The sequence below is a fragment of the Apteryx mantelli genome, chromosome 4 (genome assembly GCF_036417845.1).
Source record: "Apteryx mantelli isolate bAptMan1 chromosome 4, bAptMan1.hap1, whole genome shotgun sequence".
In the NCBI taxonomy this organism is placed as follows: Eukaryota; Metazoa; Chordata; class Aves; order Apterygiformes; family Apterygidae; genus Apteryx; species Apteryx mantelli.
Window position 1 is genome coordinate 67176072 of NC_089981.1, and position 25684 is coordinate 67201755.

General features: G+C 41.1%; 2 protein-coding genes across 2 annotated transcripts in view; one reads left to right on the forward strand and one right to left on the reverse strand.

Annotated features, from left to right (window-relative positions):
* The window catches only part of CEP128 (centrosomal protein 128), a 142749-nt gene extending 139569 nt beyond the window's left edge, over positions 1-3180 (reverse strand). Inside the window, exon 1 of the mRNA XM_067296884.1 lies at positions 3098-3180. The gene's annotated coding sequence lies outside the window, so the exon portion shown is untranslated. The remainder of the gene's footprint in view (positions 1-3097) is intronic.
* Positions 3181-17003: 13823 nt separating this feature from the next.
* TSHR (thyroid stimulating hormone receptor) overlaps positions 17004-25684 on the forward strand; it is a 67034-nt gene continuing 58353 nt past the window's right edge. Inside the window, exon 1 of the mRNA XM_013940978.2 lies at positions 17004-17173. Within this exon, the coding sequence (XP_013796432.2) occupies positions 17004-17173 (170 nt within the window). The remainder of the gene's footprint in view (positions 17174-25684) is intronic.

The following is a 25684-nucleotide window of genomic DNA, read 5'->3' on the forward strand; positions in this document are numbered from 1 at the left end:
CCTTTCAGTCCTGTATTCAACACAAAAAAGCTACAGCATAAAGGTATCATTATTCTAGCAACTATTGCAGAAGTTTCCAAAAGAAACCACAGAGCAGATCCAATTCATAAGCTGTACTTTATACAAGACTCTGCAAAAATATCAAGTAGCCTCTATATTTCATTTTTAAAAGGTTGTAAATTTGCGTCCCCCACACTTTGATAGAAACCTTTTGAAAACAGAAGACACAGCTAGCACTAGCAACCCATAATAATTTTCATATTTACCATAATTTGGTACCAAAAAAAAAAAAAGAATTTATTCTCTCCTGCTAATTAGTACACGAAGCTGTGTTTTCCCCTTGATCTTTAATGAAACTTCATCCTGACATCAGCAAGATCCATATTCTAGCACACAGACCACAGGTATCACTGATAAGCATGAAATATGGCTTCCTTCAAACAAGTTTCTGTCACTGGTTCTACAGCCCTTCTGGCCGCTAGAGTAATTTTTCATTTCTCCTATGACTGCACTGTCAGTTCTCTAGACTAAAATATCTCTTCCTGCTCTTAGCCACCAAAATCATGGCTCTGATTTTCCCTTCCACTCAGATCAAAGCACATCTGACCAGCAGCATAATCACTCACAACCCAACAATCAAATAAAGGCTGGGTTCAGTGACCAATTTCCAAGCTTAACATAGGTTTTATGTTTCAGGCATTTTGTGAAAATATCTTTAAGATATTAAGTAAAGGGTGTCTCAAATGCCTGTTAATGACCATACTAAGAATGTAGCACAAGATCAGCCTTATGAGGAGGAAATCAACTCTGAGACTTACATCCATAAGGCATATATCCATAGGAATCTAGTCTTCATCTGTTCATGGACCTTTGCTCCACGTACCTGCATATTTTGCCAGACTATTATCATTTTTACATTTAAAACACATTTAATTTTAATGATCATAACAAATGGTTGACGCTCAATATCTGTCATATTTAATCTCAACTACAAAGTCACAGCAATTTTTTTTTTTTTTGGGGGGGGGGGCAAATGGGAGTCTTCAGAACTGCTTTCAGAGTTCCACAGGAAGCAACCATTTCTCTTCTCCTCCCAAATTGGGCTGGAAAGCATACACTGGATTTATTAATTATGTATTTAGACCTCTGTACAGAACTATCTCATTAAATGAAGTTAGAAAACTAACCTCACATTATGCAATTCAGATAGCTTAAATATGAATTAAACAGTTCCAAGTGAAAGATTAGGCTTAACTCTTATTTCACTCTATTTCCACATCATGTTTCTTTCTAGAAGCTGAGACACCAAAAAATAACATCAATTAAAATATTACCAGTTTTACCTTAACGAAAGTGGGCTTTTTTAAGGATACCTGAGTAGACAGAGAAATGAGAGCAGTAAGACATGTAAAAATATTCAAATGGCTGAAAGCATTTTAACACATTTGAGTATCAAATGGCATAACCCTGTAGAACACTATATTTGTTACTTGTTGCATCTCAGCTGATGGGAACTAAATTCTTAAAAACTACTCAAACTCAAAAGCAAGTGGACATCTGAACACAGCCCTACATGTACCTCTTGGTGTATGTCACAAGAGAAATAGGCATTAGTAGAATATAATGAAAAACAATAGCTGGCTGAAAACAGTTCTGAGAAGTGTCTCGACCATAAAAGCCCCAAATAAAGAAATGGTGTAACACTAGATGAAACAAAAGTGAAGTAAAGATTTACAGCAGAAAAAAAAAAAGTTTTTTTTTCCAGCTGTCTCATTATGACACTTACTGGCCAAAGCACTGAAGAAAGGCTAGTAAACAGGGAAACACAAAAAAAAAAAATACTAGACCCATTAGGACATTTTGTTGGATGAAAATTTTCTATTTAGGTTTAATTAGCATTCCTCTTTGTTCGAACAAGCAACCTAAGAGGAACTGCAGGCACTTTTAAGTTGGAGAGTTTAGCTTCATATAAAAGTTAACATCTGCATTTTTACAGGAATTATGAAAGTTTCACTTTAGAAATAAAAATAAAAACATAAAGAAGTAGAAACAAGTACAAATATTCTGTATGAATATTTGCCAAATTGAATTAAAACAAAAAGAGTGTATTAGCATTTTTTTCCATAAACCTGGATTGATTTCAGCACATGATCATATGACTGACTTGACAGTAAGAGGCTTGTTGGTTTTGTGTCTTTTGCTGGGTTTGAGTCCACTTAAACAAATTTTAACTTTTCTTGCATGAAGAAAAACACTAATACTCAATCTTTTCCTTCCTTATAAAAAAAAAAGTCTATTTCAGCTTCATTGAGGATTTTTTCTTAGAGATCTGCAGCATGAAACAAGCATGAAGTGCAGTTGACAAATTTCAGCAGCAACTTCCCCAGCTCGAGTGAGCAGAAGTTGAACTCATATATGAAACCTGAATACTTTTCAAGTGATTTATCTGTTTAGCTCCACGTAGACGAATTTATCACTAGGCAACTAACTTGGTGCTTAAGTCTTGTTTGAAGACTTATATAGTTAAAATCAGACCCAGAACTCTATAATCACCCCAGAAAGGGACACAGGACACTCTTCAGGCCCTTTTCTTGCAGTGCTCCTGCTTGCACCAGAAACTTTCAAAAGGCAGGAAGGTGACACGACAGGGTGTCATGTCACCGTCAGGTTTTAAGGCATCAGCAGTACAGTACTACATTCTGTTGTCACCCTGTGACACTATATTCCCATCATGCTTCAACACTAGGTCACAGAAAACAGAAGAAAAGAAGCTGAGCTAACACCCTTCCCTAAACCTCCGCCCGCTAGACACGTATATAATTTTACCCTCACACGACCCCAGCTAGACGTCCTGTGCGGCACTTTCGCCCCAGCTCCACACGGGCGGCCCCGCCGGCCCCGGCCACGGCCCGCTCCTCCCGCAGCCCGCGGCGGCCCGCCCGCCAGCGCAGCCCCTTCCCGCCACGGCCCCCACCCTCGCCACGGCCCCCGGGTCTCCCCTCCCCGCACACCGGCTGCGGGACGGCCCGGGCCTCGCCTCCCCGAAGCGAAGCCGGCCGCTTTCCCGGGGACCTCCAACCGTCCCCACGGTACCAACCGCCCAACGCAGCTCCGCGCCGTCCGCGCCTCGCCGCTATGGCAACTTGAACTAGCCGCCCTGCCACCAGCCGCCAGAGCTGCCTTCCGGGAGCTGGACCCTCCCGCAAGGCACTATGGGGCGGGTAGTCCACAGACGGCGAGCCCGCTCTAGGACAGCAAAACGCAGGACTTCAACTCCCAAGAGACTTTGCGGCCAGGTCGGCCGAGCCGAGGCTCGGGCGCCCACCGCAGCGGTAACGGAAGGGCAGGCCCGCCCCGCGGCTCTAGCGCCGGCGCCGCCCTGCGGGGAGGCCGTTGGTCCTTCGGAGGAGGCGGCTGCGGGGAGCGGGACGCGCGGGGCGGCGGGCCCGGGCCTGGGCCTGGGGCCCAGGGTGGGCCCTCGCCTCAGGGCTCCTGGGCCTTCAGCGGCAGCTGCTGCGTGGACAGAAGTTTCATGTGTGCTTGTGTTTGCCAAACTTTACAACTAAATAAACATTATAAGCAGAAACAAATATTGTTGCCCTGGTGAAGCAGATGTCTGTCCTGTAACCTTATGTATCAAGAGACTGGCTGATCCACTCTGAAAGGAGGGTGTAAGCTACTTAAAACGTCTCATTTCCTGCAAGAAAAGTATCTCCATTCCTATTTCTTGACTTTGTCTGACCTTCTTTCTTTAAGCCAGACAGCTCCCTGTTCACAAATCTTGTATCTACTACACTTACGTGTAGTTAAAAAAATAATAATTAAAAAAAAAGAGACTACTACACTGAAACACCTTAAAGAAAGAGAGAGGCTTTCAGTCACCGCAGGAATTGCCTGTGCCTCTGAAACTCGGACAGAACTTGGCCATAGCTCTGAAATTACAAGAGTATTTGGCTGAGAGTCACCAACAGGTGAACGCACATGCGTTTGTTTTTTTTTTAAACACAAGTATGTCTATACTGTCTGTGGGATCCACTCCCAGGAGCGAGCCCTAGCCCTTGATCCTGGTGATGCAGAGTGGCTCATACCCGTGCCGCCCAGCGGGCTCCCCCACAAGTCTGCAGTGCAGCACACACGCCTGCGGGCCGGGTGGTGACGACGCACGTCAAAATGGGGCCAAGGCCCCACACTAGCACCATCCACCCCCGCGTCCACCAGCCCTGCCAATGGCTGCTGCCCCTCCTGCTGTATCCTTGACCCGTGGCCGGGCTCAAAAGGCATTATCCCTGTCTGAGTTGAAGGCACGTGAGCTACTTGTGGGATACAGAACAGGGATGTGATGATATAATTTATCTCACCATCTGTGAGCTGGAGCGTAAGTGAATAAATAATAGGAAAAAAAAAAAGTCTTCCCTGGCTTCCGATGCATGACTGTTGCCCTGGCCTTTCCTCTGTTGACGGGAGCATGGTTGGGTCGCAGTTGCAGGCCCAATTACAGGGCAAGAGTCATGGCTTCTGCACCACCTCTTCCCATAAAGCAGATTAGGGAGGTCTCTAGATGTGCCCTGAAACCTCCTGAGTTCTGGGGGCTCTCCTCCCCTCCTAGTTTTGCAGCTGGCAGAGGGCCTTCTCCTCCGTGGACTGCCAGAACTGATCCACGAGCAGATTTCTTTTTCCTGCCCCAGTAGCTTCTCAGGGCTTCACAGAGGGATGAAGGGGAAGGGGTGTATCTTGGATGTGGCTGGTGCCAATAACTCATTTTCAGATATCTGCAGAGAAGAGAAAGAAAAAGGATGCATATTTCTTATGGGTAATATCTGGAGACCATCCTCCCACAGACACTTGTATGTAGGGCCAGAGTTTGCAATTTATGCAGCAGGAATCCCAGAGGAGACTCATTTTCTTACAGACCTGTCCCAAGAGGGCTGCTTGAAGGAGAGCCCCAAACAGAGTGACCCTCGAGTACTGCTGAGAGTTGATCCCAGTGGTGGGTGGTTCCCCACCTCCTGCCTAGTGATCCGGGCATCCCCTGCAGGTAGCTTCCTGCTAGGATGGGAGAAGGAGATGTTGGCTGAGGAATGTGCAGGCAAAGGGAGGAGGAAGGAGGAGAAGCTGGACTGTGAGAGAGTCATTATGGCAACAGAGCTTCTCTGCTGTGCCTTTTCAGATTGCTCTGAAGGGGGAATGTATTGCAAATCTCATGCTGCTGCAGGTGCCCACAATGCAAAGCAGAGAATTGCAGAAACAGCCAGAGTGCCATCCCTGTGTTTTGTAAAGTTAACTCATGTCACACTGTTGCCCAGCCAACTTAAAGTATCATCTGGACTGTGTATTAATGAGGCTGCTGTGACAGTTAGGTCTTTTTCTCCATCTAGTGTACAAAAAGAATCAGAGCTTCCTATATGAGATATTTGCATCAACGTTGAGCGTGAGCACACCTGACTTGCTATCAACACAATATTCTAGTGGAAGCTGATGCCAGTGCCTGAGACCATCAAACTAGGCACAACCACTAGTCACAAAGACCATGCTGACATGCATATATCAAGTGGGAAAGTAACCAGGCAGAGCAAACAGCAATTGCTACATATGTATGTATATGTTGCTACATATGTATGTATATATTGGTCCAGTGTTGTAATAGGAGGAAGCAGGTGCTTCCAGTGCTTCAGACCGCTATTTTTACACACAGCCACATTGCCCAAGATTGTCAGATGCAGCATTATCACAAACATGGCAACTCTTTAGCATATGCATGTGAACTAAGGCTTTCACCAGTGACTAATGCATAGTTTTAGCCAACCTCATCAAGCTTAAGCTTGAGTGATATGAAAAGTCAAGTACCAAATACTGTTAAAGAAAACAAGTGATCAGTCATGTAGGACTCCTGGACTACACACACACACACACACACACACACACACACACACATATTTATCTTTGCTGAAAAAGAGAGCTAACAATCAAGATCCCACCACTCTCACCAGAGAAGAAGGCACCAAGCCAGTGATGTGTTCAGTCTAATGAGCACTAGTGTAAGGTAACAAGCTGCTTAAAGCTGTGTTCGCTGCACAACATATTTACTACAGACTTCTAGTGTCTTTCCTCTGTTCTCTGCAAAATTTAGGGGATGAGACAGGAGATAGATAAGTGCAAGAAGGTTGTTAATAAGGGTGACCAGTTTTCCAGTGTGATGAACTCAATAAAGTCATTAAAGTCTTTTCCCAGTACCTGTGCATGAAGATTCCCAGACTAGTTGATTCCCAGATTGGTGGATGCATAACATTTGTTTAGTTGTTTTGCTGCACGTTTCTTCAGAAGGGGAGCCAGCTATGATTTATGCACACTTATTTGTGGCAATGTCCAAATAGGAACATAAGATAAAAAAATGCCATACTGACTCAGGTCAACAGTCCATTTGGCCCATAATTCCATTCAACAATGACAGTAGGAAATGCTGTTTAGGAAGAGCCCATGAACCTGGCTGGTCTCTGTGATCCATCACCCTACTAGTTTCCTCCAGCATCCACATTTCTCATATCAGAGATGTAAGAGGGTATATCCATGACTATTTTCTTTGGTATCTGTTTATAGAACTGTAGCCCCTAAATTCAACTAATCTCATTTTCCTCCACAAGGTCCTGGCAATGAATTCTAGAGGTTCACTACTGGCCGTGTGGAAGACTTCTTCCTTTCTACTCCATTGCTGCATAATTTAAGAGCCTTTGCTTGGGGACCTTGCTGAAAGCTGTTTGAAAAGCCAAGTTAACCGTATCTAAATTTCTGTAGACTGCTTCAGAGGACTTAAACAAAATTTGTGAAGAAGGCTTCCTTTCAGAAAAGCTGTATTGTCTATTCCTCCAAAGATCTTATTTATGTGTGACTGATAATTTTACGCTTAATTAAGTTTCTACTGATGTACCCACTACAGTTGTCAGATCTGTAGTTCTCTGGTTTTCCTTAGAAATTCTTTTTAAAATACCAGAATAATTAGTCATCTAGTACAAAAAGGATGTTAATTGAGAAGTACACTACAAAATCACTAGCTTCTCTGCTTTAGTCATCAAGTTCCATTGGAATTTAGGGGTGAATATCATTTGGACCTGGTTCTTTTTCTAATGTTCAATTGATTTGTCCCATGACATTTTATAAAGTCATTTTGGTTTGAGGTGAGCTCAAATTCCTTCATGAACAGGTGTCATAGATGCACAAGAAGGTGAAACATTTGGGACTAGATGAATTGTCACTGAGCTTAAAGGCCACATTTGATTCATGATTGTTATAATAAACAGTCACACTCCTTTATTAAACATTAATGGTCTCCAAACCAAAGCAGGCATGTGTCATCACCCAGGTCAAAGAAAGATACAAGGTCAGTCTGAAGTCTGAATTATGAGGGCAGGTAAGTTTTTGCTGGATGTTATTTCTGAGCCTAGAGACCCATGCAAGAGATGCAAGCAAAACAGAATGGAATCGGACAAAAACGACTAGAAAGTCAACCTTAGCTGAAGAGATATAGGCAATATAAGCCTGAGAAAAAACAGAGAGCTTTTAGGATAAATGCAGACAGGAAGAAAGGGACTTGTAACTGTAATAAGGCATCTATGTTCTATTCCTCCTGCCCCCGTGTTTGGGAGAGGACATCATGTAAGCCTTCCTGGATAAGAAAGATTACAAGTGTACCTGCCTGAAAACAGCTTTCATGGTTGTCAGCTTTATTAAACACTCAAGTCCGAGGGGTAGTTTCATCTTACTATTCTCTCAGAGCACATTAAGAATTGGCAGACCTCAGACTTTACACAGGAGTAGCTCCTATTCACTTTCCAGCAGCTGAGTACTTTAATTTCTACAGCCTTTTCATGGTTCTTTATTGTTAAAGAAAAAATAAATAAATAAAAAGGAAAAGCACAAGAGTTCCTTAAAATTCCATAAAGTTCTATAACTACCAATATTTGAAGTTGGAGATAAATTGGTTATATAGACACAAATCTTCAAAAACCTGCAGTAACTTTCCTTCATTAGCTGTTCAAACACTTGGTGTGGTGAGTGGCACTGTGCCAAAGCATGTAACATTTTCTGACAGAACAGAAGTTACTTCAGATACTAAAATAGGAACAGGTAGGAACTGGCATATCTTGTAAGCGTTTAGAGCAGCTAAACAAGTTGATAAACTGGAAAAGATATAAGACTTTATTCTATTCTTTACTGAATGATTTTCCCAGCTTGAACACTTCCTTATACAGATATTACAAGATTTAACTGTTGATATCTAGTAATCCCTTGAGGGGTTTAAACACAGAATATCAATTAGAGCTAATTGCTTCTTTGGAAGCAAGAACCTGTTGTGGTTTTCTGGTTTGTATATAAACCATACAACCAGTGCAAGGATACCCAAGATACTGTATCAAATCTGGCAGGAATTATGTGGTGCATCTTATTAATTCCAGTGCAACAAGCATTGGGATAGCAAAGGACTTGAGCAATGAATCAAGGCTTAACACTGGTATGTTTGCAATCTTCCTCATCTAGAAATAATTATATAAAGTCCTTTTCCCTCCTAGATTCCAGGGCTATCTGGAGATGGAGAACACTGTAGCAAAGTTTTCATGACGCTGAACTCAGGTTAATTAACATCCTTGGACCTGACCTGATTCTTCCAAGCCAGTATATTTCATGCACTGTGCTCTAAGTGCAGATACACCAAAGGAGATACGCCAAAAGTGAGTTGAGGCTGTATATGGCTTACTAGTTTGGGCTCCTTGCATTAGCTCAGGCACAGTAGTACATGAATAAGCTATTCCAGACACACTGTCTTTGCACTCTGTTTAGACAACAGTCTATTCAGACTGTGTTTGCAGGCCCCTCTGAATAAAAGGCAGTGCTGAATATCTATCAATTACTCCTGCTGGATATAGGTTGGATATATAATATTCCACAGCCCCCATATTACCCAGCATATTCTAAGTTACTGTTACACAAGGAAATGATCTCTTGACTGCCAAGGTCAAACTAAATTTTGTATGTCAAATACACTAGACACCATCTCATTTCACTGTGCCTCAGCTTCAGCTTGTATGAAGTAGAGGATACAGTGATGACTTGATAAGACCTTTGAAGATCTATTTAATCTGCTCGTCCCTGGAATTCTCTGACAAACATAAATGGAAAGTGTGCATTCAGTGCTAAATTTTCTTAATTTTTGCATATTCGTTACTCTTTTACTATTTTATTCAGTAAATGAGCAGACAAAATAGTAAAAAGTAATGTTGCTATTAAAAAAAAAAAAAGAAGAAGAAGTATCACCTTAATAATTGAATTCAGAGCCTTGCAGTGCTTGACAGAAAAGCACAATGTGACTGCAACTGTCACTAGAGGGAGCACCAGTAACAGAGAAAATTGTGCATCTACTTTTGCTATGTTGAAAGTAATAGGAAAATGGAGGGCAAATCTGAAAAGGCATCAGGAAAAAAAAATCTGCAATATACTTGAGTTTTAGAAGAGATTTTTCTGTCTTTTTTTTTTATTGGAATTGGAGCATAAGCAATATTCATCACTTAAAATGGCTTCATTTCTGTGTACTCAGGGTATACAGGATTTTTAGAATCTGTTCTTAAGAATATATTTGTAATTGTGGAGGTACCTTTTAATACATTAAGATTTTTAATATATAAGGAAAAACAGGACATACGTTAATATTCTACATGGGATGGCAAATGGCCAGTCATCTTTGAGCTACTAAATACGATCAGTTTTCAAAACTGATACGGTCAGAACTACCAATTATTGGTCTTTTTTACATGCTAAGATACTTGCAGTCTTTTCTAAACTAACTTTTCTAAATGCTATTCCATCATTCCTTCAATATGGGTTATGTTTCTAAACCTTCTATTTTCATTACTGTCCTCTGAATAATCCCCAATTTGTCTACTTCTTTTTTAACATGTAGTGCCTAAAACCAGATACAGAACTCCAGAAACTCTGTAAATGCAAAGTAAAGTGGAATAGCTGCATAATATTTCCCTTTTCCAACCATGCAGAAAGTGCTTTCTTGCATGTAGTTTCTTGCATTTGTCGTTACTGAATTACAACTTGTTAAATTATCAGTCATTTTAAATTCTAACCCAGAATTTGCAGACCTTCTTAGCCTGGGGTCATCTGTAGACTTAGAAATGTACTTTTTCAATCCACCACCCACCTACCCATTAACGAATAGGTTGAACAAAAAAAAAAACAGAAGGCATCAAGGAGAAACAAGCAGGGTTACGTCAGGGCTGGCCTCGCAGCCAGGGCCTGTCCCACCACCCCCTGTGGGAGTGGCGTACCAGGGGCAGCCAGGGCAGCCCCAGCCCCGGGCACCTCCAGGGACTGGGATGGGTTGAGAATGGGATGGGATGGGCTGGCATGGGATGGGATGGGAATTTGGCCCTCATGTCAGGGTCCAAATGAGCAAGGCACCAGCACCGGCACTGGCACTGGCACAGGCACGGACAGGGACAGAAGGCCTGCGCTGGGCTGAAGTGGGCTCCCGGGCCCACAGCGGGCTGTGGGAGATAGGCCCCAGGGGAGCCTGGTCGGGGCCATTAAGGCCTGTCGACGCCCCCAGGGCCAGGCAGGCTGCCCCGCGAGGGAGGGCAGGCCAGGAGCCGGGGTGCCCACGGCACAGGCCGCAGCCGTGCCCACGGACCCAGACAAGACAGGGCACCGCATCGGGTCCAGGGGCCGCCCAGGGAGTCCAGTCAGGAGCCGCAGGAGCCAGGCCGGAGCGAAGACTGGAGCCGAGGCACAGACACGGCAGGCCCAGCGCACCCAGGGAGCCTCGTCAGGGAGCAGGGGGTCCGGGGGTGGCTGGCCAGGGCAGCCAAGGCCCTCGGGGCCCTCACAGAACAAACTGTGACTGCAGACCTCTGGCTGACATTTCTAGCTGTGCTAGAAACTGCAATGTAAACGATGCCATCACATTTACAGCATAACTTTTCCAAGAGTTTAGCCAGCTCCTGTGGAAACACCATGTGGCCAGCCTTCACAGCTATTAGGCCCTGCATTAGGGGAATCCAGCGCCTCTCTCACTCAGGGCTCCAGTCTAGAAAAAACTACGTATTAAACAGTTGTTACTTCTATTGAAACCTGTTCAGAACATTTACAACTTCAGTATCAGCCCTGCTATTTTTTTGGTCTGCAGTCTTTTATAGCTGCCATTTTTGAGCCTTTAGTAATATCTGGGAAGATATTTATTCCTTCCTGAACTCTTCCTGGACTCTTCATGGAGCAGCTGGCATACCAAAGCTTCTAATACCAATACCTATGTGCATGGTCCTCCTCCTACTAAATGAAAGGTAATTCAAAATACTTTGCCCTCAGTGAAGGAAGGGCAACTTACCCTTCCTCTTGTGTAAGAGCCTGTGGCACAGTTACTATGGAGTAGCTGATGCAGAGTAGCCTATTATTAAAGGCAATTAGCATAAGGATACTTTTAATACACCAAATGGATGAATATGATTGGGTTTATGATAACCCACTAAAATGACTCAGATCTTGACACTACTTATCTGCCCACCAATAAAACTATTATTCCTTTGCCTAGTCCACACACAGTAATACAGCAAAAGTAACAATGAATTCAGAATGAAAGTGGGGGAGGTGGAGTGGAATATGCCACCATTTTAAATCAAGACAACATGTTGACATTTTCTTCTCAGTTACAAATAATCCTTTTACCCTCTACAGGAAAAACAATCACTGTTGTAATTTAAAAAGAAAAATACGTTAGAACAGTAATAGAAACAAATAAGCAATACAACAATTTTGAAATTAACTTTGTTAAGCAGGGCAGTTAGTTCCTCTAACTTTCTCTTCTGCTTCTGAATTCTGTCAGTGTAACCTGCATAATTTCAGATTGACAATGAAAACATTAGATGCTATAATGTTCAAAATCAATACTTCTGTGATTTCACAAGAGACGTCCACTTTGCTTGGACTCCTTATTTACAATGACATGTTGAGATTTGTCAAGCAGTTTGTTATATGCAATAATGTGCTTAAGAAACTGGAATGATTTAATTAGCTTGTTACACATTAAATGGATTACATACTGCCTCATATTATTGTATAGAGCAAAGTCATATAGCTTGCAGAACTAGTCAAATTCAAATTATTTAAAAGGACATCTCTTCTATAAACCTATGTAGATTAGCATTTGCTTTAATTCATTAAATTCTACATTAGCTTTTTCATGAACCTGAATAGGACTGATGTCATTTTGACATACCTATACAAGTCTGAGGTATTTTGATTAAAACAGTTCATAAATGTACCCAGCGGCAGATTTTGGGAACTTCCTTGCTGTTCTACAATTTATTGAAAACTTAACAAAAATGAATAACTCCGTTCATTAAAACAATCCCTGGGTTTTCTGTGGCTAAGTGTTTGCATTACTGGTTTCCTGTGGAAACCCTCACTTCAATTCTTCAGTTATCCACAGAGAGCCCTGGGAGAAAAAACAAAAACAAATTACCAAGCCAGGTAACACACAGACACAGACACACACACTCATGGAAGAAGGTTGATGTTTTCTTAAAAATGCTATAAAAAAATAAAATGCCTTCTATTTCTTACAATTTTAAAGGTAGCATTATTTTAATCCAATAATACTGCTTTCTCATGTGGCCTTTTTATTTCTATCTGTTTCAAAAGCAAATTACATAAGAAGAAAATGTTAATACTGATTGTTAAGCCTCCATACACCTAATTGAAGATCCTCTTAAAATTATGTATTAGGACAGAAATCTATTCAAAAATTACTTTTTGGCAGATAAATCTGGGGATATATTATAGCTGATATTAATTCTATTACACTTAAGTCTGTAATAGTTCTTTCTGTTTAAAGGCCTAAGTGGCCTAAAATCTTCATTCTTCTTGAAATTCTTTTCAAATTTGATGTAAAAAATGACTTAAACTGGAGATCCAAGCTTGGGTTCATTTCAGTCCATGTGCTTGAGATGTATACCTGGGAGAAAAAACAAGACAATTTCTAAGTAATTTCTACCACTTTTTCCCCCAGTCTCCCCACCCAACCAAAACAGCTACTCAGAAATGGCCTGGATCATTCCCCACTTGATATTTTTCAGCACTTAATTCAACTGGTGCACAGCTGTTGGCCCTTTCAGGAAGCAAGATTGAAAACATCAATTATGAAGGTGCTTTGAGTTAGGTTGTTAGAGGTTAGTGTGGCAGTACAGTGTGTACCTGTGCAGAAGGACTGAGATATTTCCTAGCCACCCGGTTTGCTTTTGACATAGGTGACTCCAGGAAAGAGAGAGTGATGGTTGCACCTGAACTGTACCTTTGAACAGTCAGCTCCTTGGAGAATGATGAGTAGGCATGTTATTACTGCCTACATTTATGAAGACTTTGAGATTTTTACATTTCGATGGCAGAAATTCACCCTGAGGACTTGGTTCAGAAAGCATCTATGCCAGATATGTGCACTGAGGGACCACCTAGCAGAGCAGATTTGACCTTGTTCAAAGTGCAGTTCACATGCTGCCTGTTATCCCAGATTGCTTTGCATCCAAACTACCACTTGCCTATCCATCCTGTGAATTATGAGATTCCAGTCCCTGTGGGGATTACTAAGCAGCAATCCTATGCCTAATCTTATATTTTTGCAAGTAGCAACTGCCCCAAACAACAGAAAATAGAAGGCCACCATTGACATCAGTGAAATGTGGAGAAAATGCTGTGGAAGCTTAGTCAGCTATCAGACCAGATAGCATATCAGACAGATAATGACCATGCTGAACTATGTTTGAGATGATACAAAAAGTGATGACTGAGGTAGAGCATCATACACAAAAATGAAAGGAGCACCTATGCAGACAAAATTTCAGGATAGGGAAGGTAACAGACATCAAGAACTGTAATGAATTTAACCCTGATTGACCAGAAACATAACCAACACGGAATCCCTCTGAGCACTAAAAGTGGATCACCCTTTTCTCCTTTGTGCTGGCAACATCTGATTCCCACAGCTCTACTACTAACTGGTTTAAATTTAGGAAAATGACAACCAGTCAGGTGATTCAGCAGGTTCTAATGACCACATGTAACACAACTCACACTTTATTTCAGGTGAAGGATACACAAGAGGTTGCAGCAAATTACCCCAGCAGTACTGTCACTAAAGAAGGGATACATATCCCCAGTCTCTTTCTGCTAGCCAGGCCTTGCTTGTTGACAAAAGCAACTCCTCTGTTGTGCTCTGAGTCATTTTAGGTCATCAAGACTGGTTATGAGAGGACAGAGATTAAGTTGGAAGAAGAGTTTAATGTTGCTGCCCAGAGTTGACAAGCTGCTTCTGGACAGTGTCAGGCAATATTGTTTGCTGGATGAACAGATGTATGACTTGCACCCACTGCCTGGGAATAAAGTGTAGGACAGACTCATGACAGGTAAAAGATTTGGTTCCAGAGAAGACAGAATTTCCTTAGGTGACACATTTGTTTTGCTGGATGATTTTGTACTGATCTATGACAACCTGAGACAGAAGAAATATTTCTTTGCCCAGCACAAAAGGATTGTCATGTCCTGTTGTAATACTGCATACAATACCCACAGGAGTAGCTGGATACTTTAGCAATAAGAACAATCCAGCAGAGAAGTTTGCTATTCTGGGAAAATCCTGGGCTGTAGCACTGTCTGATTTTGTAAAACATAGATTATTAGGTAAAGTTAACTAAGTGGCTGATTACTATCTTTAAGTAGAGGACCCAAACCCAGCCTTGTTCTGCTTCACTAAACTTTTACTCTTGTTTGCTCTTTGATGTATCTGCATTTCATTTTTAAAAATTATGATCATGTGGCTTCAGCAGCCTAAACCATGGAGACCATGACAGTGTGGGGAGACATACGGAGACAAGGCCTGAAGTTCCTGGCACAGTGCCTCCCCGCAGAAGGGTTTGGCACCAAAGTGTTCATTCCAGATCTGGGAAGGGTCAATGGGATGGTTTGAGGCACATGGCAAGGAACCCTAAGCTTGTACCACAACCTTCCCCCCCCCCGCCATGAGTTGCCCTCAGAAATTAGTAAGAAGCTGGAGAGTTATGACATGATACAATTGTGTCCCACAGCTGTGAATATGATAGATGGATGAGAATGTGTGTCTTGTCCATGGCCCCTGAAACAGTAAGACAGGCCATGCCTCATGAAAGCCTTGCAATATTACCCTGGATGTCTTAGACAGCAACAATAAGGGGGTAGACCAGCCAGCAGATTGTTCTGCATACAAAAAGTTCTGGTAACTGTAGTGATGTTGCATTTGCTGACCCTGAATTACTGTGGCACACAGGATATGGTGTGGCTTGCTTCCACAGGGGCTGGGATGGGATAGCAGCCCAGAAATAGGTATGCTTCCACCCTCAGAACGTGTACTTGCCTGTGGCTTTCTTCTTCCTGAAACTTGTCTCCCTCAGTACCGACCGAAGTGGTTTACAGTTACAGATGAGCTCCACACCTGACTTCATGGCACAGTCACGCCTTTTCCCTTGCCTCAGTGGAGCGCTCAGCTCTCTTGTTCATCGGCCTTGAAATACAGTGATCTGCCTGTTGCTTCATTTTTATTTAGACAGATCAGCATGGACAACAAAAGGTGGTGGAAGGTGATGGCTCTTAGGCCTGCAGAGTGAGCTACAGCTAGGAGGAGTGTGCAAGGAGGACACAGCTAAGTGGAGCACAAAGCTTTGGGGACAGTCAGCATTCCCAAGGGAATTTTACTCTTGCTGCAGTGTGAACTTGCCTAGGGCATTCTGGTTGTGGTAGGGTGCTTCAACTTGCATTACTTTCACTGGGACTCCCCTAAAAATACACCTAACAAAGCAGGATAAATCTATCTGATGGGATTCCTCACTTGCAGAAGATCTAGTACTAACATAAGTCTAGTGTTAACATAAGATCTAGTGCTAGCATAAGATTTAGCACTAATATAAGGTCAGGATTTTAATTTTCTCTCTTTAAGAGCATAGTAGTATTTTCTCACCTTAAAAAGATATTCTGTGGGCATTACTTATATTTAGGAAGTACATACTAATGAACTGACTTAAGAGTTATAGCAGAATAATGTCTGCTATGTTGTACTCATTACTTTGGGGTATTTCTAATCAGGCTGAAGGAGAACTATTTACCCCAAAACATTGTGGTCTAATTTTATTATGTATGTTACTTTTTTAAGTTTCCTCTTCCCTAGAGAGTTACAAACATTTTTGTTGAAAGCATACCTACACACCTACAAAATCTATGAGGAGACGAAAACACTGGCACTTAGCTGAAAAGAAAAAAGTTAAAGGAATGTGACTATAGCAGATTGTTACTTCAAGTGATGATAATTCCACTTCATTTCTCGCAAGGTTAGAGATTTTTTTCCTCCATTCTTTTTTGGGGAAAAGATTTCATCTTTTCTGATAATGTGGAAAATGTTGTTCTCTCATCTCCGTTTTGCTCATGTGGTTTTCAAAATTATTCTTTTTTCGACTTTTAAGTGCTCTGTATGCCTGCTTTACAGTTACTGCACATCTGCTTTACAGTTAGCGAATATTCAGGTGGTGAAAAACGCCTGTCTTAACTTGGCTGCCTTTACAGGTGCCCGAGGAGAGCGCTCAGCCAGCCCCCGCCCTCCTGCCTGCTGCCGCGGCGCTGGACGGCGCGTCCCCTGGCCGTGCACAGCGCGGCGCGGCGGGCTCGCCCGCTGCCTGCCCGCGGGCGACGCGGTTTGGCACCGGCCGCTCCGCTCCGCCCCGCCGCCCGCGCAGGTGGCCCCGGGCGGGGGCGCGGCGGGAGCGCGCTGCCCCGCGGAGGGAGCCGCGCTGGGGCCACCTTTCCGCGCCCCGCTCGGGGCGGAGGGAGGCGGACGGCGTCCGGCAGAGGAGCCGCCTTCCTCGGAGCCGCCTGGCGCCGCGGGGCAGCGGCCTCGCGCTCGGAGCAGCCGGGCGGAGCTGGAGCGAGGGCGGCGGAAGATGCTGTGCCTCCCGGCGGCCTTCCAGGTGCTGCTGGTGCTGGCGCTGCGCAGCCAAGGCACGGAGAGGTGTCCTTCAGCCTTGTGCGAGTGCTCTGACTGGGAGGACTACAAAATCACTTGCAGGGACATCCACTTCATTCCCAGCCTTCCACAGGACACCCAGACCCTGTGAGTACACCGGCGTGATTCAGGGGAGACCGTAACCCTCTGCGGGTGTTCGTATTTTGCAGGCAGGAGATGCAGCGAGCTCGCACACCCTGTGAGACTGGGGAGGGAAGTGGCGATGGGGAGAGCGCTATGACTTAGCTGGAAGCACAGCGTAACAGGAACAAGCACCGTGCAGAATCCACCTGTAGTCTGGGAGACACAAGAGAAGTGACCCTCCAACCTTAAGAAATAATTATCTTTTGAGCCTTAAAGTTCTGGGTAGGATATAGGAAAATCAAGTCACTGGACTGTCTGTAGGCAAACTGAATGCGGGGCTGGATTCTGTGTGGCATGTTCCCACAGGGGGAGGGGAAGGAAGGGTAAAGTAAACAGTTTTATTTAAAAAAAAAAAAAAAAAAAGGAATTGGATGTGCCCCCTCACAAACAGTTCCACGAAAGTTTCTGTACACTTTCAGCTTCTTTGCCAAAATCTGACAAAAAGAATTCATGGGAACAGAGAATGCCAATATACCATTTGGGAGACAGCCAAAATATTTTGTAAAAACAGAAGTGTGGAGTATGTGAAATAGCAGCAAATTTGGGGCTTGCCAAAGTGATATGCATTGTCCGACTAATTCAGGTACCTAAACACAAGTGCTTAGTACCATTACAGGCACCTCAGAATATCTTGTCTGGGCTCCAGCTGCCACTCTGGAAGAGTGTGTGTCTCTCCTAGGTCCTGTGCCATATCTGCCAGCCCCGTACAGAAGTCTCAGACAACTCTAGGGCAACTAAAAGTGCTCCAGTCAGCTATATCTAAGCACCTGAATCACTCCCTGTCTTCTACTTTGTCTCATAAGGCACAAAATGTTTCTAATCTCAGAAGGGAAGTTCGTAAGTAAATTACTTTCTGATAAAATAAACAAACTCAAACTCAGTTGATTTAACTGCAAGATAAAACCATTACAGGTTGTTTGTTTCTTGATAATGACTCTTGGGACATTAACTGAAAATATGAGCCATTAAGTTGTTTGACTAATGGGCTTCTCAAGATTGTTTAACATCTGAAAATAAAGGTTTTTGCAAATTGATCACTTACCTGAAAACACAGAGAAAAATTGGTTTGTATTATTTCCTTATTTATACATGTCTTTATTTTTTGATTATTAGATTACAGTTGTGCAAGTATTTCAGATGATAAGTAAGATTTTAAATTTAACATTTTTGGTTTGAGATTGCAGTAATGTCAGTATATGTAACGTACAGTATGTTCTTTGTGATCTGTCATGACAATCTAGAAAATAAATGATCAGCGATTTCAGTTTATAGGAAAAATATGCCTTGGTTTTTGATACAGGCATTTAAAGTAGTTAACAGAAAAAATGAGGTCACATAATGAAATTGGATACTTCCTTTGAAAAATGCTGGTATAGTGACTGCAAAGTACTTATCTATACAGGCTCACAGATAAAGTACTTAGGTTGCTGGAATTCTAGTGTTTTAAACACCAGCTGCACTGGGGGACTGTAAAATCATAGGCTGCTGCTTTTAGAAGAAAATAACACTGAGTGGGAATTTTATTTCCCTGAAAAAAATAATTAACAGGAAGAATTGAAAAAAATATTTTCTGATTATTAGAGTGTATCTTAATTGTCTGTACCAGTGGGGATGACCCTTGCAAACTTTTCAAGTGTATTGTTTAACATAGTCACTGCAAGACAAGAAAAAATTCCAGCAAATGAAAATTGTGATTCTGCACTGTATAGTATAAAAGGCAGAACATGTACAGTATAGTCTGTTTGGTTTGTAAATAAATGGTAAAATTCTCCATAGAAATAAGGAAAACAGCTCTTTAAAAAAAAAGGCTCTTTTTTTTTAAACTTCAGTATGCAGGTTTCAATCTGGATATGTACATTTTCCCTCTGTGTTACTATCTGGATTGCTGAAGTCTGGCAGACTCTGTCTAATTCTGTACTTGCTCTGGGCAAATTAATTGCTCTTTCTTTTGCTCTCATGTATTAAATAGGAGCTAAAAAAAATTATTTTGTATCTGTTTTCCATTCAGAGCACTTTCAAATACTACAGAGTGACTTATTTTCACTTAAAGGGTAAAATAGTAAAAATGGTTTTCCTGAACAAGTGTGAGGCATTTGCAATGTTTTGTATCCTTCTGCCTTATAACTGGCAACATTTCTGCATTAGAGACAAGAGATTCCAAAATAATTAACATTTCTGTTATTGTTAAAAACAAACGAAGCCTTCTTTTGAAGAGAAGTATGTATGTGCATGTATGTGTGTATTGTGTGTTGAAAACCTCTAAAATTTTCCCCAAGTCCAGCAACTTTGTTACTTTAGATAAAGACCTTTTGCTTCATGGTTGTTACACATGAATCTGGAGTTAGTTTGAAGATTTTTAAACAGTCTTACATGGCTATTCAGTTTTGTAGAATCTGCAAAGCTGAGAGACTGCAGTGAATCTGGGAACACCTTGCCAGCTTTTGGAGAGGATGAGTTCTTTTCAGTGTGCAAGATCTTGAACTTCAATTAAAGCTTCATTCAAACTATTCAGTTGGGACTGCTCTCATTTCTCTGCCCTACTTTAGGAGAGTGGTGTGAGCCTTTTTTTTAACAAGACCTGCTTGTAAGAAATTGCAAAATATGTGTTTTTTTCCAAACTCCTCTAGTGGAACAGTGTCACAAACTTCAGGAAAGTGTGTTTGTTTTAGGCTGGTTTTAATGTATTTGTCCAAATATAATTAATGCAGGTGCATATCCAGAATGGCTCGGTGCACAAAAATTGTTCTTGGAGCTGCTTGTTTTTCAGTACAAGTTTTTTTTTCCTTTTTATCTTTGGAGTAAACAAGATGAGAGAAAAAGATTTTTTTTGTATGTTACAGGCAGAGCTTGTCATGCTGCCTAAAGATAAGGATTATATACCAATGCCATACCATGCTAGGAAAGCAATTCTAAGTGGTATGAAAATATATCTCATAACTGTTCCCCAAAGTGCTTTCATCTCCCTCCTCAAGCCCCTATATATGACTGGACAATAGGCAGCATCTCCTGAGGCTAGCTCAGAGCTCTGTGTGCTCTGAGTGATTATTTCCCACAAAATGGGTAAGGGCTGAGCTCTCCCTGCTTTTTTTTTAATTAATTTTTTTTTTCTAAAAGCAATGCTAATAAGGCTTCTATCCTCTACCCAGATGCTATTTTCACATCACTTTCATCATGTTTGGTTGAAATTGGACAAGAAGGAGTTAGGGGGAGAGTGGACCAGACAGACAGACAGATAGAGAGACACGAAGACAGTACAGTCTTTAGGAAAATGCTCTTTACATGAAATAATAAGCTACCATTATGCATCTGCTCCAGGCTAATGGCCATATGTAGGCTACTGGTCTTCAGTAAAGGCAGGTAACTCACCCTTCAGCGGCAAGTAACCATGACTTATATCATGTTTACTATGTGCTAAGGGTGAGCACAGGGACACCAGGGTAACAAGGTGCCGTCTATCAGCTAGTTTGTTTAGTTCCCCATGCTGTTGTCAACTTTTGATAAAAAAGAGATATGGTAACTGTGCAATATATTTTATTCATTTACAATATGATATTTAGAACTAGCAATGAAGATATATCAAATATTCATAAATACTTATTGATAAAATGCCTTTTTGAACTAGAGAACAAAATATGTAGAGACTTACCAGCTTTTCCTGTGATAGCTGCATCATTAGCATCTACATTTTTCATAAGCTTAATGAGTATTTTAGAACATTTTGAGCTCACAGAAGTTATCAGTAAAACTGAAGGAGATGGAGTCTCTGTTTTACATTGAAAAAAAAATAAATTGGTTTAAAATTTTTCCCCAAAATCTTTGTCTTAGGGATTATTTTAAATTCAAAGATATCCTACCTTCAGGTGAGCTCAGTACTGTTGTCAGTTACTTTTCTACCTCAAGAACCAAAGGCTTATACTCTGAGTTTGAGTCTTGAAACGACTAAATAACCAGACTGTGTATTAAAAAATCTGGCTGGATTTCCAGGAGAGTGTGGAGGCGAGGGTTACTTTAAAAAAATCTAGTGAACCATGTAAACCTAAGTTGAAAGAATGTTAAATATTGGGCAAAGACTCAGAAGTGAGGAACTGCCACAGTTATGCTTGTGTATGAAACCTTAACTCTTCACTTTTGCTTCTATGCTAATACTAATTTCCAGTTATATTATATGCTTTTTTCCTATAGGACCGCTGCATCAATCAGCGTCCCAGATCCACAAAGCTTACTGTTATGGACAATTACTAATATTTTATTTTGTCTTCATTCAGAGTATATATTCCACATTTTATTTCCTCTGTACCTTTCAGACCCAGGTCAGAATACAGAATCGGTAATTCTATCATGATCTTTTTATAGGCTTCATTAATTCAGAATGAAGTATGTAGCCTCCTAAATGCATCTTCATAAATGACCTTGTGACACACCCACATAATTATTATCCCTATTTTAATGAAGTGCTGAGATTCTAAAAGAACAGGAAAAACACTAACATGGTTAAGCAGCCAATTAAAGCAAGCTATTGGAAGTAAAAGAGCATCCTTCAGAAAATGGAAGTCATGTCCAAATGAGGAAATCTCTGGGAAATTCAAGTAACACAGAACAAAAAGATTTTTGATTTTATTGACTACATCTCCGTTGACTATGCCAGGAGCTTGTTCACCTAACTCACAAGTCCTACATGCAGGTTCTTATCTATAGATAGCTAAATCTTGAGCTGATTCCTTTCTTTATTCTCTGCATGGAGTTGCAATTTTGCTTCTCATGGCCTTGTTGATCCTTGGTCTGCTTTTGGAATGTTAACTGCAGTATGTTCCTGTGAAGGGACATTTTTATGGCTATTGCTTCTGTCTTGGGAAAAACTGGTCATGTTTGCCCATGTGGAAGATGTGGTTTGTCAGTTAGCGTTGTCTTCCTCCTGTTCAGTTATCAGATAATGTCTGTTTCTATTTTACATAGGCTATTGTCTTCTCTACATTTCCTCAACACTTATGTCCTGCTGAGCATCACCAAATTTTTTATTTGATTTATCAGAGAGAACATAACCAAATTTGAAGTAGAATTTATGTTGTGGGTTTTTTTTAATTCAAACTTTTTCCTTGGAATTTTACAGGCATGCTTGCCTTTTAATGCCAGAACTAAAAATAAGCAGAAGCTACTCAAGATGATTATTTACCAGTAACTTTTTACTTTTGTATGTTCACATTCCCCTTCTTTGCTTCTTTGGTACCTCAGGTGAGGAATTCAAAGGAGCTGAGGAGTAGCTGGGACTCTTTTTTGCGTTGGAATCCTCTGGGCTGGGAAGGAAAGCAACTCTGATACCCACCGCCCTCTGGAAAATTTCTAGAGACTGACATCAGGCTGATAAATTCTGCAGAGGGAGAACTCAGAGAACTGTGGTTTCAGATAAATAACCTTTTATATCTCATGGAGAATTTGTATAAACTCTTAAAACTGAAAAGAGAAAAAAAAGATTCCTATTTCTCCCTGAAGGTTTGCCACCAGGTATTATCAGTAGTTGAAAAGATAAAAATCTTACTGTTCCCTTTGAGCGAGCTTAATTGCCATTAGAGAAAGCAGGGATTACACAGACCCACTGTAAGAAAACTAAACCTATAGTTTGCTGTTTTAGTTTCATAGAGTTTGATAATGCAGCTTTTGCCAACATCTTTTAGAAACTAGACTCCTAACACCTCGATAAGATGTTGTCTTAATTACTTCTTAAAAAAAAGGATCATGAATGACTTTTCATCTGCTGCCATTTAAGTGCAGTAAAAAGAGGGTGTTTGCTTTCTAACAACCATTTAAAAAACCCCCCACAGATTCTTGTTTGTGAACAGTAGCTTGCAAAAATGTGTGATAATAAAATGCTAGGTGCTTATTTATGAACTTCATTTGTTTTCCCCTTAGTAAGCTATAGAAGCATAGATTTTAAGGTCAAGAGGGCTCACTGGATCATCTAGTCTGACATTCTGGATGATAAAGACCATGAAACTTCCCTGAAATGTGTCCTGCTTCAAGTCCGATAGCTACAGTTAAATTAGAGTTCATTTTTCTTTTTTTTTTTTTTGATAGAAAAATCATATTCTATTGGCTTTTAAATGATCATTAACAAGAATAAATAATCATTGACAAAAACAGGAATTGACAGTTTGTTCAGATGGTCAATCATCCTTGCTTTTTGATTGTGTTTGTAGTTACTTCTGGTTGGGACAAAGTGGGGATTTGTATTCACACTGTTTACTTTAGGCATCTAATTTGTGCACCTACAATTGCCATTCTGGAGGCACCAACCTGCACTGACTGTTCAGGAAATTGAAGCTTCTGGTTTTGATCCTCTGAACTACACATAAGTAAAGTGCCAGAACTACCCTGGAATAAATGGCGTAAATACACCCATTTCTCTCCCAAGATGAAAACTGGGTAACCGTAGCATTACACCACTGGATTTTGTAGGGCCCTTATCTGTCAGATGAAAGAAACCTACATTCTCACAGTTGAGATTATGATCAATCACTCCTTTTCTTTTTGATAAATTAGACAAGTTAAGATCCTGGTGCTTTTCACTGTAAGGCATGTTTTTCAATACTTTATTTAAACCTGTGATTCCTTTCTGGACTGTCTCCAATATATCTACCTCCTTCTTACACTATAAGCATCAGAACTGAATTATCCATATGTACTATTAAACCTTTTGGGGTGTGGAATTCCAATCAGTCATCAGCTGAGCCTACCCCTCCAGTCCTTCTCAAAGCCTTTGTTTCTGAGAATAGCATCTGCCCAACCTGTAAGAAGAATCTTACAGTTCTCCACAGACAGACAAGTATGATAAGAACAGGTCAAGAACATGTGATACTCCCCTAACACTCTCCCAGCTTCTGACCATTTGAAGCTGAAGGAATTTCCTGAGCCTGTTCATTAATGCATTTGTTTGCCAATTCTTTAATCCTCAGTGGATCTCTCTTCCAACTGCATGTCCAGTCTTGTCTTGTGTGTCAACTTCTTGTATCCCTATTGTCTTTTGACGAGGAGTTCCACAGGTCTACTGCCTGCTGCATGAAGAAACACTTTGCTTTATTTTTTAACCTCCTGAACTTGACTCCCCCTATCTTCATATCTATGGCACTTTGTTCTCCCTGTCCTGCCTGATGCGTAGACTTCCATCATATGCCCCTTCTCTAGGCTGAAGGGGACAGGCTACCCAGTTGTTTCTTCTATGGAAGCCATTCCATACCTTTGATCATCCTTCCTGCTTTCTCTGAATTTCTTCCACTTCTAAATAAATATTCTTTTCCAGATGAGAATACAAGCACTCCACAGGATATTCAAGGTTCAGGCAAACCATGAATTTGTACAGTGGCATAAGTAGGTTCTCTGTTCCTTTCTTAGTATTTTCTTATATTTGATTTGCTTTATTGACTGCTCCCAAGCACCGATTCCATGTTTTCATGGAACTGTTTAACATAATGCCAAGATCTGCTTCTGAGTGGAAATGATCAGTTCAGAACCTGTCATTTTTTGTGTATGTGACAGAAGGATTTGTTTTCCCCATGTGTATTATTTACATCTATTGACACATCAGATTTCATTTACTGTTTTATTTTCCAGCCACTCAGTTCTGTAAGGGCTTTCTGAAATTTCTCTCAATCAGCTCTTCACATTACTACCACAGTAACTTTCTATCATGACTAAACTTTGTTACCTCACTGTTCACCCTCTTTTCCAGCTCATTTATGAATGTATTAAATAGCAGAAGTCCTATCCCAGATTCCTACAGAAATTCACTTACTCTTATCCTTTGTTTCTTATTTTTAACCAATAATTTATCTGGACTGTATTTATCTAAATTGTCAGAATCTTGGAAATGAACTAGAGTTTTTTTTCTAAGAGGAGAAGAAATTTTTCCTTGTACATGGAACTGCCCTCTTGAGGGGGTATAATTGCATAAACTTCTTTTTAATATGTAAAATCCTGACATAAACACTTATGCATGCTGGAAAGTAATAGTGAAAACTACTCCTTGTTTAAGGAAAGATAAAAATAAATGTATCACCTTAGGAAATGCTGAATATGCTCTCTTTGATCAGCCTCAAAACCTGAATTTATTTACTTCATTATAATCAGCTTTATCACAGTATTGTAGTGCCATGTTTGCTGTCTTTGACAGTTAATCTAAGATTTTATTTCTAAACCTGAAGTGGTGCAGACTCTGAAATTCCAACTTGTGCATCATTGCTTTTGTTACTGCTAATAAAAATGTGATAGATGCAGAACAGGTTCCCTACCAGCATGTGTTAGTTTCCCAGGCCTTTCTTTGAGGATTTTAGACAATCTGACAAGCACACAAAAAGGCTTTGAGAGGCTACCACTGGATTTTTAATACTGTTCTGGATCCTCTCTTAAAAGAGGTTAAGCTTTAAGTATACATTTGCTTACCAGTGTAGCCCTTCTCATACTTACCCATATTTAATTTGCCTTCTC